This window comes from Bufo gargarizans, chromosome 4 (assembly GCF_014858855.1).
Source record: "Bufo gargarizans isolate SCDJY-AF-19 chromosome 4, ASM1485885v1, whole genome shotgun sequence".
NCBI classification, from domain to species: Eukaryota; Metazoa; Chordata; class Amphibia; order Anura; family Bufonidae; genus Bufo; species Bufo gargarizans.
The window spans coordinates 389,383,487-389,400,317 of NC_058083.1; the positions used below are offsets into that span (position 1 = coordinate 389,383,487).

At 45.8% G+C, this 16,831-nt stretch overlaps 1 protein-coding gene across 3 annotated transcripts in view; it reads left to right on the forward strand.

Annotated features, from left to right (window-relative positions):
* DHX57 (DExH-box helicase 57) overlaps positions 1-16,831 on the forward strand; it is an 86,847-nt gene that overhangs the window by 43,661 nt on the left and 26,355 nt on the right. For all 3 annotated transcript variants that reach the window (XM_044289084.1, XM_044289085.1, XM_044289083.1), the window contains exon 13: positions 6,759-6,875. In XM_044289084.1, the coding sequence (XP_044145019.1) occupies positions 6,759-6,875 (117 nt within the window). The remainder of the gene's footprint in view (positions 1-6,758; positions 6,876-16,831) is intronic.

Consider the following 16,831-nt stretch of genomic DNA (forward strand, 5'->3'; position numbering starts at 1 on the left):
GAGCCAATGTTAAAGTTAGACTTTTTAAATATGGTACGTGCATCTCATACCAGGCCCTAGTACACGGACAGTTGGCCTCACGCTAACCAACGGACAGACCCTAGCCTTCAGGACCGATCGCCATCTAATCTCGGACCGTAAGATGAGAAGATATGGCACATAAAGCTATTGTCCTAAGTGATCTCGTATTTGCCTTTAACCCTTTCCCCTTTTCCTTTCTTTCCCTCCATTCTCCATTTCTATTCAGCTTAGTTTTAAGTATCTTACTGTCCATTTATGTACTCCTTAGTCCATTTATTAGTTTTAGCTTAATATTGAGTTCTATATGCTTAATATATCGCTGATGCCAGATTTAAAGGGATTGATAGTAAGAGAATATTATAAGTATAATGTATGCCATGACTATACTCCCATCCCACCTCTCTCCCCTCCCCCCACCCCGCCACTCTTTACAGCCATTGATCCTCAGTATATATATTATTATTCTACAGTGTGTTCATCCTAATGATCTAATCTGAAAGTGTACGGATTTATACCCATCTTATCACCAAAAGTAAATTAGTGGACACTGCAGAAGGACGTTTTCGTTTAGTTCCTCCCTAGTCCATCTCCTCTCCTTCCCCCCCCCCCCCCTCATGATACCCATATACATATTATGACTGTCTCCTAGAAATAAATTTGAGGAGAAGTACACTTGTCGTGGACAGGGAACCATATTTTGCAGTCTACAGTTTAGATATTACATATATGGTAATCCTGCTCCCCCATTACCCGAGAGACTCATCTTATGGATACTGTTTTTGAATGTAATGTTTATTATACTCATATGCTCTTCATGTTATTTCCCTCTGATGGAGACATAGGAACTCGCCTTATTGTCATAACCTAGCTTAGATGATGTCTTATATGTCTCCTTCCGCCTCCCCTCTCCCCTCCCTCCCCTCCCCCCCCCCCTCCTCTTTCTCTTACACTGACTCTTTTCTCCCCGAGCGGTTGTGCAGCATCACAATGATATACTTATTTATAGGGAGAAATTACAGAGGCTCTACTGATAATAAAAACACGGATTGGTGCTCTCTCCAAAATTGGCAGTACCTAATGCCAAAATTTGATATATTGTAAAATTGTATAGGATGGAGGGCACTCAAATGGCTGGGTATATATAAAAGAGTCAGATATAATATGTAACTTAAGACTTGTTATTTATTGTTAGCATTAAAATTAGTCAACAGGGTCAAGACCACTCAATCTTTCAATAATAGTGGTGTGATGGTCACAAAATGAATATACTGTATAATTCACCGCTAGAAAAAATATATTAGGGTGTATAACACATTAAGACATTAAAAAGGGACTTGCTTATGCAGGAGATCAGTCTGCAGACTGATCTCCTGCATAAGCAAGTCCCTTTTTAATGTCTTAATGTGTTATACACCCTAATATATTTTTTCTAGCGGTGAATTATACAGTATATTCATTTTGTGACCATCACACCACTATTATTGAAAGATTGAGTGGTCTTGACCCTGTTAGATATACTTGCAATCACTAGGTCTACCTGCTTGGTTTCTTCAACGTAGATGCATATATACATACTAATGTTACCCTGCTAACTTTAACAACTTCAATAACCTAACCATGTTTTACCTTAGAGTAACCTTTCCATGTCACTCGCGCCCTCCTAACGGACTTCCCAAATATACCAACTACCTTCTGAAAACATAGGCTACGGGGTAAGCCGCTTGCATACTGTCTGTCAGGACTGATACACTTGTCTTGCTCCTAAACACTTCCCCTACACTTCACTTCACTTCACTTTAGTCTCCCAGTACAGGAAGACTACTACTTATAACTTCCCCTTTTCTACATTTAACCTAGACGCACGGGACATCTCTCCCTTTCCTTCCCCCCCCTCAACTCCCCTTTTGATAAGACCAGTCTGCACTGACCAATTAACTTACACTAATGGATGTACAATTCACCACTCTCAATACTAAAGGTCTGAACTCACCTAAGAAACGAAGCCACATACTATTACTACTGAAGAAACTCAATACACACATAGCCTTTCTGCAAGAAACGCACTTTAAAACTAACAGAATTCCAAAACTCCCCAAATCTCCGTTTACTCAATGGTACCATAGTACCAGCCCCTCTTCGGCCTCCAGAGGAGTCGCTATTGCTATCCACCACTCGATACCCTTCGCACATCTGAACACTTTCATAGATGCTGATGGAAGACTATTGATGGTTAAGGGGACAATTGGAACTCAAACATATACACTGGCAAACATGTATGCGCCAAACACTAGACAAGTAGCTTGGCTGCTCAAAGCACTAGATACACTGTCCCTATTTGCTGAGGGTGTGATTGTCCTGGGCTCTGATGTAAACCTTGTACTTAACCCGATTGACGATTCTTCCACAGGGAGGTCCGGGGTCCCCTCCAGAGAGGTCAAGAGACTTAAGGAGAAATTACACTCTCTCAAACTAATAGATGTATGGAGAACGTGCAATCCAACGACTAAAGACTACACTTTCCACTCACTTCCCCATAATACTCTCCATCGCTTAGATTACATTTTTGCCTCTGACAAAGCTGTGCAACTCTTTCATTCAGCACACATCGGGAACATAACGATCTCAGATCACGCCCCTTGCTCCGCAAAATGCCATATCCAGCAACTCCCTAACAGAGAGTGGATCTGGAGACTAAACGAATCCTTGTTGGATACAGAGGAAGCCCAGTCACATATCCGCAGCCACTTGATATCCTTTTTTAAAGAGAATAAAACCCCCAATATTTCCCCGTCACTCCTTTGGGAATCGCACAAAGCATGCATTAGAGGCATTTTTGTTGCTTTGGGTTCAGCACAAAAAAGGAAAAGGCAGAAAGAGATAGACAGCCTACTAGACAAAATTGCCTCAGAGGAAGCCAGCCTTAAATCTAACCCTGCAACTGCACATTCGGAAAATCTAAAGAAACTTAGAGTAGATCTGAGATGTTTACTTGATCTTAGATTTGCAAAACAACAGCTCCACTTTAGGCATAAACTTTACGCACACGGAGATAAGGGAGGAAAATTGATGTCGGCCCTGATTAAAAAGGCACGTGCGCAACAGTATATTCATAAAATTAAGACAAAACAAGGAGTGATTCATACTCAAACCTCTGAAATAGCCAAAGACTTCCACTCGTACTACACGGGTTTATATAACTTACGACATGATAGAGATCCTCTGCTTACCTCCAGAATCCAAAAATTTTTAAATCCCCTAGAAGTTCCCAAAATAATAGAGTCGGAGAGGTCCACACTATTAACACCGGTCACAGAAAAAGAAGTTAGGTCAGTTTTATCTAGTTTCCCAGTGGGAAAAAGCCCAGGACCAGACGGTCTCACGCTGTTATATTATAGGAAGTTTGAAGACACACTTATACCCCACCTTACTGATCTCTGCAATTACCTTCTCACAGGAGGGAACCTCTTTCCACAATCGCTAGAAGCACATATTACTCTAATTCACAAACAAGGTAAGGACCCACAGGCATGTGAGAATTACAGGCCCATATCCCTTCTAAACCTGGACCTCAAGATCTGGGCTAAATTAATAGCAAATCGCATTAACCCTCTACTCCCCCGTCTAATTGGCCCTGAGCAAGCAGGTTTCGTGAAAGGAAGGGAAGGTAGGGATAATTCGCGTAAACTCCTTCACATCATTCATGCAGCACATCATCACAAATCCCCACTCGCCCTATTGGGAATTGACGCTGAAAAAGCGTTCGATAGGGTAGATTGGGGATTTCTAGAGGCTACGTTGCACAAATTTAACTTCCCAATAGAACTGACATCAGCAATTTTCACATTGTATAAGAGTCCCTCGGCACGAATAAAAATAAACGGGACATTATCTCCTTCCTTTAAGATAGCGAACGGGACACGTCAAGGCTGCCCGCTATCCCCAGCCCTTTTTATACTGGTAGTTGAAACATTACTGCAGAGTGTAAGACAAAATTTGCAAATACAAGGTTTTAAGTGTGGCCAGGCGCAATTGAAATGTATGGCATTTGCTGACGACTTGCTTTTTCTAATCTCTAGTCCTAAGACAGACCTACAAGTTATACAAACCCTACTAGAAGAATATGGATATGTGTCATCCTTCAAAGTAAATCTCACCAAATCGGAGCTATTAAATATTTCCCTCCCTAGTGCATTGGTCCTAGAAATCAAGCAGAGGTCCCCCTTCCCTTGGGCGGCAAACACTATTAGATACTTAGGGATACAGCTACCTAAGAAACTCTCTGACTTATACGCTCTTAACTTCGCTCCCCTCCTAGCGGAACTCAAACGTCTCACAAGCGAATATGACTACCCATACATCTCGTGGCTAGGTAGGAAAAACCTCCTAAAAACATATATAATCCCAAAAATAACATATATGCTCTCGATGATACCAACACACTTGCCAGCACAGTTCTTTACATCCGTTAGGAAGCTTTTCTCGAGATTTCTCTGGAGAGGTCGTAGACCCAGGCTTGCCCATTCACTATTGATAAGAAGAAAAGAGAATGGGGGTATAGGCTTACCGGACATACAAAACATGTACCGGGCTAATCACATCAACAATTGGATGGACCTAGTAAGCCCTAGGAAACAGACAAATCTTGCATTGTTTGCTCAGGAATCTATTAACAAGCCGCTACGTTCCATCCTCTGGTGGCCAACTGAACGCATGATAAGGGATCCGGACACTAATCCCCTACTAGTGGGGATGTGCAGAGTATGGCTAACATCCAGGAATTTACTGGCCCCAGTCCCATCACCCTACATGCCTGCAGCCCTAATCCCAAATGTAGTGACGAATATTGACTCACCATACAATGATCTCTGGCAGAAACTGAATGAAACTACAATAGCGGATCTACTTCCGCAAGGCAAAATGCCGTCTCGTTCTACACTGCAGAACTTGTTGAACACCACTCCCTGGGGGATCTACATTGGGCCCACTTCCATAAGGTGACAGACAGGTTCCTCAAAACATCCCCAACTCGTACACAATTAACTAAATTTGAGGAGATGCTGAAATCAACACAAGTGGTACAGAGGAGACTGGGGCTTACCTGCTCCTTGCTATCTGAAAGAAATGAAACAAGCAGACCCACATATATTCACTCATGGGAGAAAGAACTGAACGTAACTCTTTCAGACGCAGACGTCAAACAGATCCTTGCCAGATCACACGGTTTCTCACCATGTGTCAGGCTTCAGGAGAACCATTACAAACTACTCACAAGATGGTACAGAACGCCGGAATTTTTGTACTCTCATGGTCTCTCGTCGTCTGACACATGCTGGAGATGTGGCAATGCTACAGGCTCCTTAGCACATATATGGTTTATGTGCCCAGCAATACAGACCTTTTGGGAAAACATAGAAAAAACAGTGAATAGGGTATGTAATACCAGACTTAAGTTGCAATCTGAATATATTATCCTAGCACGAACTACAGACATCTATAAGCCATCCAAGCTAAATTTGGTGACGCATCTCATTGCGGCAGCAAAAACCTTAATACCCCTACATTGGTTAAGCCCAGACCCACCCACTCAACAAGAGTGGATACAGAAAGTAGACCAAATTTGTACGTTCGAGGAAATCTCAGCGTACAACAATAGGACCAGAGACAAATATCTCAAAACCTGGTCACCATGGCGTTCTTTCCGTATGTGAGCTGGCAAGAAGTTTACAACCGTTAGACAACTAAGCCTGACATCCCCCTATAACAGACTGGTCAACCCCCCCCCCCCCCCCCGTTCCCTTTGCTCTTTCTCCTGTGCGTACGACTCTTGAAGTCACATCTTTTATACGCTTTATTCTGGATATATGCTAATGTTGAAACTTAATTGTAATCTGTCTTTTATGTTTTTTGAAGCATAAAAAATTAAATAAAGAATTTACAAAAAAAAAAGAATGTGATCTTCACCAATAGTGTAGCACCTCTAACTACACTGTCTCCATACTTTTCCAGAAACAGCATAGATTGCTGTGCTATGCTGTTTGTGTAGATCCCATTTATTACTATGGAAGTTACAGAAGCAGCAGAGCACAGGTGGCTATGATCTTTCAGTAACTCCAGCTTCCCATTTCTGCCATAAAAGGTCAAGATAAGAATACCCCTTTAATGGGTGACATTGGCCTTCGGGGTACCTACCTATATATGGCACTTAGAGACAGTTGTCTTCCGTCTGGAGAAGAGCTAATTTGTTTCCTATTGTATGTAATGACCTAGTATAGGGACAGATCCACTACACCAGGGATGCCCAACCTGCGGCCCTCCAGATGTTGCAAAACTACAACTCCCAGCATGCCCAGACATCCTACAGCTATCTGTCTACAGCAGGGCGTTGTGGGAGTTGTAGTTTTACAACAGCTGGAGGGCCGCAGGTTGGGCATCCCTGCACTACACTATTAGCCCGAATGGCACAAAAAATATTCTGCTGTTTGGCTAAAAGCATCTCTCAAAGAATTTGGGGGACTAATTGATGGACTGACGCATATACCAGCAGATACAAGCCATCAGTCAGTCAGCGGAGAGAGGGGCACGCTGAACCCATACTTCAATGGATAATTGGGAGAAGGTAACAGTGGGTGATGTTGCAGCTAAACAATAGTTTGCAGTGTTACAGAAAAACAATCTAATGCTTAATGTTTTTGTATGTGTAATACTGAGGGCATTTATTCTTTTTCTTATGCTCACAGGTGTTAGTAAATCTGTCATTAAAACCCTATCTGCTATGGACTTGGATAAAATTAATCTGGATTTAATAGAAGCTCTCTTGGAATGGATAGTCAGTGGGGACCACTCTTATCCACCTGGTTAGTAAATTGGCAAATTGACAGCTGATTCTATCATTTTTATTTTACTTTATTTAGTTTTATTTATTTTAACTGTCGGATTATATAAAGACCAAATGCTTTATAAAAAAAACTAATGGATCAAAAGAAAAATAATTTAAATGATATTGATCCGTGAGATGGGCATAAGCATCTCCAAGAGTTCGATCGAAAACCTAATTATTTTGTGCAATCAGTAAAAAAAAAAAAAAAAGGTACAATCGTCTATGCTAAATATACATGATTTATTATACAATCAAAAATTAATCAATGTAAATTTCAATAATATACAATGATATGCAGTACCCAGAGTTCTCCACTACATGGTGCCAACAAAACACTACTCAACCAACACAAGAATATAATGCAATACTGCTATACTGCTTTAAAATTGTGAGAGATATAAAATCAATTGATTATGTGCAGAAACTCAATCAAGAAAATGATAGATACGAGCTTTGCCCAAAATGATGACCAATCTCAGATAATGGTAGTATTGCAACAAAACTTATAAATTATCGGCTTGATATCAAACTAGGGAATATAAAGATTCCCAACAGAGAAGCTCTCTTGTTATCAATATCAGATCTGGTAGTGAGTGATATGCATGTTCACTGAATACCATTGATAATGATGTAATACTAACACTATACATCTGCAATAAGTGGGGTTTGGCTAAGTATCAAGCCAATTAATTTATATCAATACTACATAAAACAAAAATATACGTTACCCAAGAGTCAAGTAATGTGCAGAGTCTTGGGGCAGTCGGCTCTCAAGAGTTTTTCTGATAATCCAAATCTTTCTCCAGAGATCTCCCTTTCTTTCTTTCTTTCTTTCTTTCTTTCTTTGTTTTTCCCTCTCTTTTCGGTATCTGGTTTCTTAAGTTTTGGGTTATCAGATGAGCACACCTTCCTAGTTTGGAACTTTCCAATAATTGTTGGATAGGCGTGTGCATTGATAAGGAATGTGACACTACCCAGAATGCACTTTTGCTACGGATGTAGTATTAACTGCTCATACCTAGGTGGCACTGTTGTATAAGCTATAAGCATCATACCATTAAGGGTTAACTCATACATACCTGTTCAATACTACACACCTTGGACATCTGGAGGCCTTGTCTCAGAGCTGAGGGACAAACTTTGATACATGAATATATACTTTGAGGAACATCTAGACAAATCTTCCACTGTGGAATTCATGTTCAGATAAGAAATATAATGAAGCCTCTACTTCTGCAGGTATTCTATATCTTCTAAATGTATAATAGATTGTTACAATAACACTAGCTCTTTGAACGACCGTAATCTTCTCATGGACTTACTTCGGCTTACATGAAAATCCAAACAAATTAGTGAATATAAATTAACAAGCACAACATAACCACCCATTGACTATGTATGCCTGGGCAATTAACTCTGCAAGGATATATCTGAACATGCTTGAAGAGCTAGCAGTTGCAGAAGTGGGGAGGCAGCTGTTAGTGACAGCCAGGCTTCCCATAGAGAAGGCAAGTTTTTTTTTTTTTTTTTTTTTACCATCCCTGTATGTACAGCGTTTTAATAAGCACTGTGGCATAACCACTTCATGGTTGTGATCCCAGTGATCATTATGATTGCTGGGAGCCAGATATCTGCACAAGCTGCTGGCTCTTAGCAGACCCAGATCAGCTCTGCAGTGAAGTTCAAACTCATTTGTAAAGCCTCTGGGAGCTGAATTTCCCCCATAAATGCCAGCCCCAGTCACAGAAAATAATCAGCAATAAAAATGTTAATGTATTGTTAAATACTCCCCATGTATCAGCATATGGGGGGGGGGGGGCTAAAAAAAAAAAATACTAAGAAAATAATATTAAATGAAAACCTGGCATGTTGCAGCCCCACCCCAGCAACTGTAAACCATATTTCTCGCCCATATTCATTGGGGGACACAGAGACCTTGGGTATAGCTATGTCCTCTAGGAGGCGTTGACACTAGTAAAAGCTGTTAGCTCCTCCCCTGGCAGCTATACCCCCTCCAGCTTGGAGAGAGAGCTTCAGTTTTTTCTAGTGTCAATAGGAGGCAAGACCTCCCTGCTCTGCAGGGATTTCCTGAAGATTTTTATTTTGTTCTTCTTTTTCAGATGGGACAACAGTGGTCGCCTCGCCTCCCTGTTCTCCCGGGGGTCGAGTTGCGCCAATGCCGGTCACCCGCACTGCTGCCTCCCCCACAGAAGTCAAGGTGGGCTTCGGTCTGGCGCGAATTCTTCCCGCCTTACTCACCCCCTCCCCCAGTAGGCAGCAGAGCCCCGCCCCCAGTTTTCAAGGCTATTAACCCTTCCTGGCCAGCCATCTCTTTAGGCTGGCGCAGAATTATACCTATCCGCAAGGCAATGTGTTTAATCTCATTTAACCCCTTTCTGCCCTTGTCATCTGAGGATGGGAATCCCAGTTTTATAAAAAAATATATATAGAAAGTCCTTTTCAAGTCCTACCCCTATCAGACCTTATTACCGCAGGACCGCCCCGTCTGTATCAGACTGGGCCAGTGTCCTAAGACGGACAGAGGAGGACCTCTCAGTTCTCATTCCACCCTCCGGGCCATTTGGTTGATAGGCACCACCTGAGCAATCCAATGGTGGTCCTCCGGATCCAATCACCCTCTGGGTCGTTGGTGTTAACGCTCTCCCTGCGCAATCCACTGTGGACCTCTGGACTTCCCAATCACCCTCTGGGGTTGTTTGGTTGATAAGCACTACCTGCGCAATCCACAAGTAGACCTCTGGACCTTCCCAATCACACTCCAGGGTCATTTGGTTGATGAGCATTGCCTGCGCAATCCACTGGAGGACCTCTGGATCTCCCAATCACTTTCCGGGGTGGTTTGGTTGATAAAACGCTACCTGCGAAATCTACTGATGGGCCTATGGACTTCCCTATCGCCCTCCTGGGTCGTTTGGTTGATATTCTCCACCTGCGCAATCCAATGGTGGACCTCTGGATATTCCCGATCACCCTCCGGGGTCGTTTGGTTGATAAGCACCGCCTGCGCACTCCAATGGTGGTTCTCCGGACTTCCCAATCTCCCTCCGGGGTCGTTTGGTTGATAAAGCACCACCTGCGCTATCTGGTGAGTGAACCTCCAGAAGTTTCCATTCCACCCCCGGGTAGTTCGGTTGTTCACTCCCTCCGGCGAGTCTGCGACCGCCATGGACAAGATTCTCAGAGTTAAGACTGTACACAGCGAGCCAGAGCAGGATATTCCTCCTCGGTCACCTCCACACCCCCACCCTTCCTCCCTAGGGTCACGCTCATACGCACCCTCCTCTCCCTGGAGAGGTTCGGTCCGAAGGGGGGATCAGTGGTTCGCTCTTTGCCATGACTCCGGTGCAATCTTCCAATGTGGCGTCCGAGGTAGACAGCAGTACCTGTCGTATGCATTACCCCCTTCCTTAGGCGGGGTATTTGCACTACTACTGGATACGGTACTCCCATGGATATCACCTCCCTCCATGGGGTATAACCGCACTAAAGCTGTTTTCAGTGCCGGCAGTTGGCATTCCCCCTCTTAGTAGGTGGCGGAACTGCATTCCCACTGGGGGCAGTTCTGACTGTATGCATTAGTCTCTTCCATAGGTGGCGCTATGGCATTGTCCCTGCTTCAGTGTTTACTGTATATCTTACCCCCTTATGTAAGTGGGGTAGTGTTACAGGACTCTCCATATGCCTTGCCCTTTCCGTAAAGGGCATATTCTCTCTACTTGGATTCAGTTCCTGCTAGATGCGTTACTGCATTGCCACCCTTCATGGTGGCCAGACACCGAGCTTCTGTTAAGCATTACCCCCTTTCATTGGTGGGATAATTGCAACATTGCCCTATCCACAGTGATGCACTACTGTGGGGAATGAGTACACATCTTGGATGTTGCACCTCAACTACGCTACGGCTATAGAGGCATTAGCTGCTTCTACAAGTGGAGCGTAGCGAGTATCGATACACGCTGGTGCCCTGTACTCTTCTTCTAATGGTATTCCACCAGTGGATACTGTGGCTATTTTCCACGTTGTGTCCTTTTCCTTTGGTGTCGGTTTGGGGCATGAATATGACATCCCCTATCTCCAGGGTCCTCCATTGAACCAATATATGTCTTCAACAATTTGTAGTGCGTACACCATGGCACGTAATATTGTGATTACATTCCAGCGAGTCGAGTATTGCACTGACTCTATATTCTCTATCCATATAGTGGTTGTGCTGGCACTCTGGTTCAGCTTTCGCTGGTACTAGCGTTCGCAGTCGCTGCAGTGTGGCATTCCATCAGGTAGGGGTTCTACCCTGACGCTGGCTTGGCAGTTGTTCCTGTTCAACGACCTTCCCAGGTGGAGGGTTAAGTTTAGCTCTCCTTCCCTGGGGCGGTATGGTACCATGGCTTCTACTGGACTCCTCTAGTCTGCCCCTTAGTTTGTGCTGGCGGGGCACGCTGCGGCTCCTATGGTACAGGGGTCCGGGAGTAGCTTTTACATCTCTGGCTCCTCCTGCACGGTTCCTTCGTCAGGTGACTTTTTTTTTTCTACCACTGAATTCGGTGGCGTACGCGGTATGGCCTCCTCCTTAGGCGGAGTATGGCACCGCCACGATCATCGGTGGCTACTTCTGTGTAGTGCCAGTCTGAGATGAAGAATGGGCTTCGCCCCGCCACTTTTTCCTTGGGCTCGGGGTTCACGGCCACTCCACATACCTTGGTAGCTCCTACGTTACTACCTCCCCTCATCTAGGTTGATGCAGGGTATTGGTTCTGTGGTTTTTTTTCTTCCAAGTTGGGTTCCGGCCCGACTGTTGGGCTGTGACGTTTTGTTTTTGTTTTTTTCAAATCCTACCCATTGGTCCTGGGTGTACTACCCGTATCTACAACTACTCTCTCATTACTTGACTAGTGACTGCCTTGTCAGTCCGATGTAGTATGCCTTTTCACTGCACGTCGTGACTAGGCTACGGGACTCGCCACGCCAGGCGGAGCGGGGGTGCTGTCACGACTGTTGGAGTTTCGTTCCTGGAACGGGACACCCCTTCTATTCTTCCTCCTCGAGGCAGGAGTTTTTTTGTCTCATCTTGGTCTGGTCGAAATTTCCATCAAACAGTGTTGCTACACCATCAATACACGGTCGCTGACTGAACTCCACCGCCGGTGATTCTCATATCGTCTCTACTTTTTACCTATCCAATGTGTTGATTCCTTGGCTTGGGGTTGAACATGCCTCATTCTTCCCTTTTTTTTTTTTTTTTTTTTTTTTTTTTTTTTTGTGGCCAACTTCTCAGTCTCCCCACAAGCCTCTTCAGCTCGGGGAGGCATTGGTGGACCACTTGTCATTTCCGTGGTGCGCTTCCCTTTAGCAGGGGTGGATCCTGCGGTCCTCGGTTGTTGGTTTGGCCATTATTCCTTGCTGTGTCAGGTTCGGTGCTGTGTGTCCTTTTCCAGCATCCTCTGACTCACCCGGGGCCCTTAATCCCTTCCTTCGGGGAATGGCATATACGGTTCCTCCATACCGTCCTCCTTTTTCGCCTTGGGATCTGACCTTAGTCCTTTCAGCGCTCCTGAATTCTTCCCTTGATCCTTGCGGGAGATATCACTCCAGCTCCGGTCCTGGAATGTTGTCTTTTTCTTGTGGCTATCACATCCATCAGACAGGTGTCCGGGTTGGGGCGCTCTCTTGCAGAGAACCTTCTAGTTCTGACAGGCATAAGCGGTTCCCCATCCTGTTCATTCCTTTCTCCCGACGGTGGTCTCTGGTTTCCTTTTCGATGACGAAACTGTCCTTCCATCACTGTGTCCCTTCCCTTCACACCCTAGGGAAAGGGAGTTAGGTCATTTGGACATTGTCAGGGCTCTGGCGATCTATTTGCCAGGCTCCAGCATACGGCACCCGGGGCAGGGTTCCGCCCTTCGGTGTCACGGCTCACTCCACCAGAGTGTTGGGCGCTCTTGGGCTCGGAGGATTCAAGGTTCGGCTATTGCTTCTCGCAAACTGAAGCTCTGTCTCCAAGCTGGAGGGGGTATAGCTGCCAGGGGAGGAGCTAACAGCTTTTACTAGTGTCAACGCCTCCTAGAGGACATGGCTATACCCAAGGTCTCTGTGTCATGAAGAGCGAGAAAGAGATTTTTACTGGTAAGTTTTACAAAAATCTCTTTATTTCCATATACTGTATCTAAACAACTGTTACGGAAAAGGAACATCATTTAAAAAATTATTTTAGTTGTGCCTTGTGTAATTTAAAGAAGCACTGCCACAAATCTTCTGACCTGTTAGAAATGTACATGAAGTATACTGTAGTGAAGGTATTTCTCATCCATATCATTGGGGGGGACAGGCTTGACCATTGGTATAGCTGCTGCCACTAGGAGGTGACATTAAGCACAAAAGTGTGAGCTCCTCCCTTCAGCTATACCCTTCCTACAGGGAGTAAGCTAAAACAGTTTTCGCTTAGTGTCCATAGGAGGCAGACCTCCCTGCTTTGTTTGCAGGTCTGCTGTTCTCTTTTTTAAATTTTTTCTTTTTTTCCTTTCCTCTAGTGCAGGCATGGCCAACCTGCGGCTCTCCAGCTGTTGCAAAACTACAACTCCCAGCATGCCTAGACTGCCTACATCTATTATTCTACAGCAGGGTATGGTGGGAGTTGTAGTTTTACAACAGCTGGAGAGCCGCAGGTCGGCCATGCCTGCTCTAGTGGGTTGCAGTCAGCCTTAACTACCTGCATCCCCACCCAGGAGAGGGGAGTCCAGGGGGTCCCCAAGCCCACTGCTCTTCCCCAATCTCCAGAAGACATGGAGGTCCAGAAGTTCCTAAAGCCTCTGCATCCCGCCAGTTTCGGGTCACCATGTCCGCACCACACCAATTCCCCTCTGTTGCCGATGTAGCAGCCCTCCCCAAGGGGCCGCACACCGAAGGTGGTGACCCAGCTGGAACCAGGGGGCCAGAAAATGCTGGACTGGGTGAGTATTTCCCCAAAAGCCTCCCTCCCTGTGCTCTGCCAGAGCCGCCGGTAATCGAGGGTCCGGCTCTCCCTGCGGCTTACCTCTTCTGGCTCCCACGGCAGATGCTAGCTCCCTGCTGGCTTCCCTATCAGCATCTCCACGTGTTCCCTGGAGGCCAACATTTTACAGATGGAGTAATCTCTCTCTCCTCCGGTCCCCAGCCTCCTCGCCTTAACCCAGGCCCTGCAAACAGTGCGTTCCCAGCGGGCGCTGGCCTTCTTGGGGCATCTTTTCACCGTTCCCAGCCTCCTCTGTTTGGCACACCGCTCCCTCCCTGCATCAGCTTCCCAGCCTGAGGCTCTTCCAGTCAGCCCCGCCTTTACGCGAAGCCCCGGCTCAGCGGCCTACTAGGCCACATCCTCTGGAGGGTTAAGGGGGCGGGACCTGTGCTTTCACCAGCGGCCCTCTGAGCTCCTCCCCAACACTAGGCTTAACCCTGTTGGAGCTGGCGCATTGTGTAAATACATGGCATCCTCATGTCCGAGGCACCGCCCTCACAGCTCTGCTTGGAGAAGACGGAAGTCCCTCTTTATAGACTGTAGGGGATTGGGACTGTATGTAATTTTAACAATGATTATTGACCCTTCGAGCTTCCGGTCCTCTGGACCTAGTTCCCACCACCCTATACTTACCTAGCAGGGGTGATCACGAGGTGGTTCTCCCAGGGTGAGGCTCATCCCTTACAATGGCTGAGTAGTTACCCTACCACTGGTTACGGTAAGTCCTATCACATTCCCTTCCTACCTTAGGTGGAATATGTGCATTTACCTGGACCCTGTACGTCCTGTAGCATTGCCCCTTCTTAGGGGAGTACTTCCACTACAGTTGGATACGGTACAGCATGTAGTCTCACCCTCCTTTTCTTAGGCAGAGTATTTGCACTAACTCTGGATACTGTACAGCCTGTAGCATTACCCTCCTTCCATAGGCAGAGTAGTTGCACTACCACTGGATACGGTACAGCCTGTAGCATTACCCTCCTTTCATAGGTGGAGTACTTGCACTACCACTGGATACTGTACATTCTGTAGCATTACCCTCCTTCCATAGGTGGAGTACTTGCACTTTCACTGGATACTGTACAGCCTAAAGCATCACCCTCCTTCCATAGGTGGAGTACTTTCACTGGATACCGTACAGTCTGTAGCATTACCCTCCTTCCATAGGTGGAGTACTTGCACTTTCACTGAATACTGTACAGCCTAAAGCATCACCCTCCTTCCATAAGCGGCATCCTTGCACTATTATTGGATACTGTACAGCCTGTAGCATTACCCTCCTTCCATAGGCAGAGTACTTGCACTACAACTGGATACGGTACAACCTATAGCATCACCCTCCTTCCATAGGTGGTGTACTTGCACTACCACTGGATACTGTACATTCTGTAGCACTACCCTCCTTCCGTAGGTGGAGTACTTGCACTTTCACTGGATACTGTACAGCCTGTAGCATTACCCTCCTTCCTTAGGAGGGGTATTTGCACTTACCACTGGCTCCTATTCATTCTGTATATCACTCTCTTTTCTTCGGCAGGTTATTTGCGTCGGTACAGTTGTCTTCATTCCATAGGCGGAGTATTTCACACCACCACTGGATGACATAACGTCAGTAACATTACCCTCCTTCTTTAGGAGGAGTAATGCCACTACCACTGGATACTGCACATCTTATACTACTTCTGTCCTTTCATAGGCAGCATTTTACCACTACTACTACTGGATACTGTACGTCCTATAGCATTCCCTTCATCCTAGGTGGAGTATTGCACTACCACTGGGTCCTTTTCTTCCGGTAACATGGCCCTCCTTCCATAGTAGGTGTATTTGCACTTCCACTGGGTACTGTACATTCTGTAGCATTACCCTCTTGCCATAGAGTAATTGTACTACCACTGGTTCCTGTACAGACTTGCATTACCCTCCTTCCTTAGGTGGAGTAATGCACCTCCACCGGATGCCATAGGGCCTGTCGCATTACCCCCTCCGCAGGCGGAGTAAGTGTAAGAATACTGGATTCTTTCGTTCCTGTTGAACTCTCCCTTCTATTGATGGAGTGGTTGCACCGCATCTGCATACTTAGATCCGGTAGCATCTTGGCGGAGTAGTTGCACAACCAGTAGTACTCTCACTACCAGGGGACACTATACATGAGGTCGGGCTCCCCTCTTCCACAGGAGGAGTATTTCCATTACCACTGAAACCTTCCATCCTATTGCATGACCCGTCTTTCCTAGATGGAGTATCTGCTTGATCATTGACTACTGAGACTACTCTCGCTTCTTTTCTTATCGCATTGCACCCCGTTCCATGGATGCTGTATGGTTAGACACGGTTCCTACAATCGCCTTATTCCCAGTCATAGGTGGTCTTTTGGCACTTCTTCTGGATACTGGGACTACGTCACACGATTCCCTTCCTCAGGTAGTCATTGCATGAATTGCTGTCGGAAGCCTCTGTCTTCCCAAGGTTTTGTTCCATGACATGCCTTTCATCGTGCCTTGAGCCCCTATGCGGAATTTTGTTGGCTTTCATTGTCATGCTCTGCGTCCACGTTCCTTCAGTAGGTGGAACGTCTGCGCTGGTTTCCTGGTTTCTTCATTTTCAGGTGGAGTCTCTCCTCTGGTCCTACAGACCATGATTGCTGGTGTGGCCTCCCCTTATGAGACAGTCTTGCGCCGGCCATAGATTTTATGGCCGTTCTGGTTTCCATGTCGACTACTGTGGGACCCCTTCCCAGGGGGAGTGTTTGCGTTCATCCGTCAAGGGGTGACAGTCACTGCTTTCTGGCTCTCTTGATGCTTTGGGGGGGACACTGCACCTATGGGTTATTTCACACCCCCTTCCTCTGTGTGGAGTAGCGACCCAGGCATTTTGTGCGGGGTATACAAGCATATCTCCCTAGTTGTGAGTGTATACACTTCCTC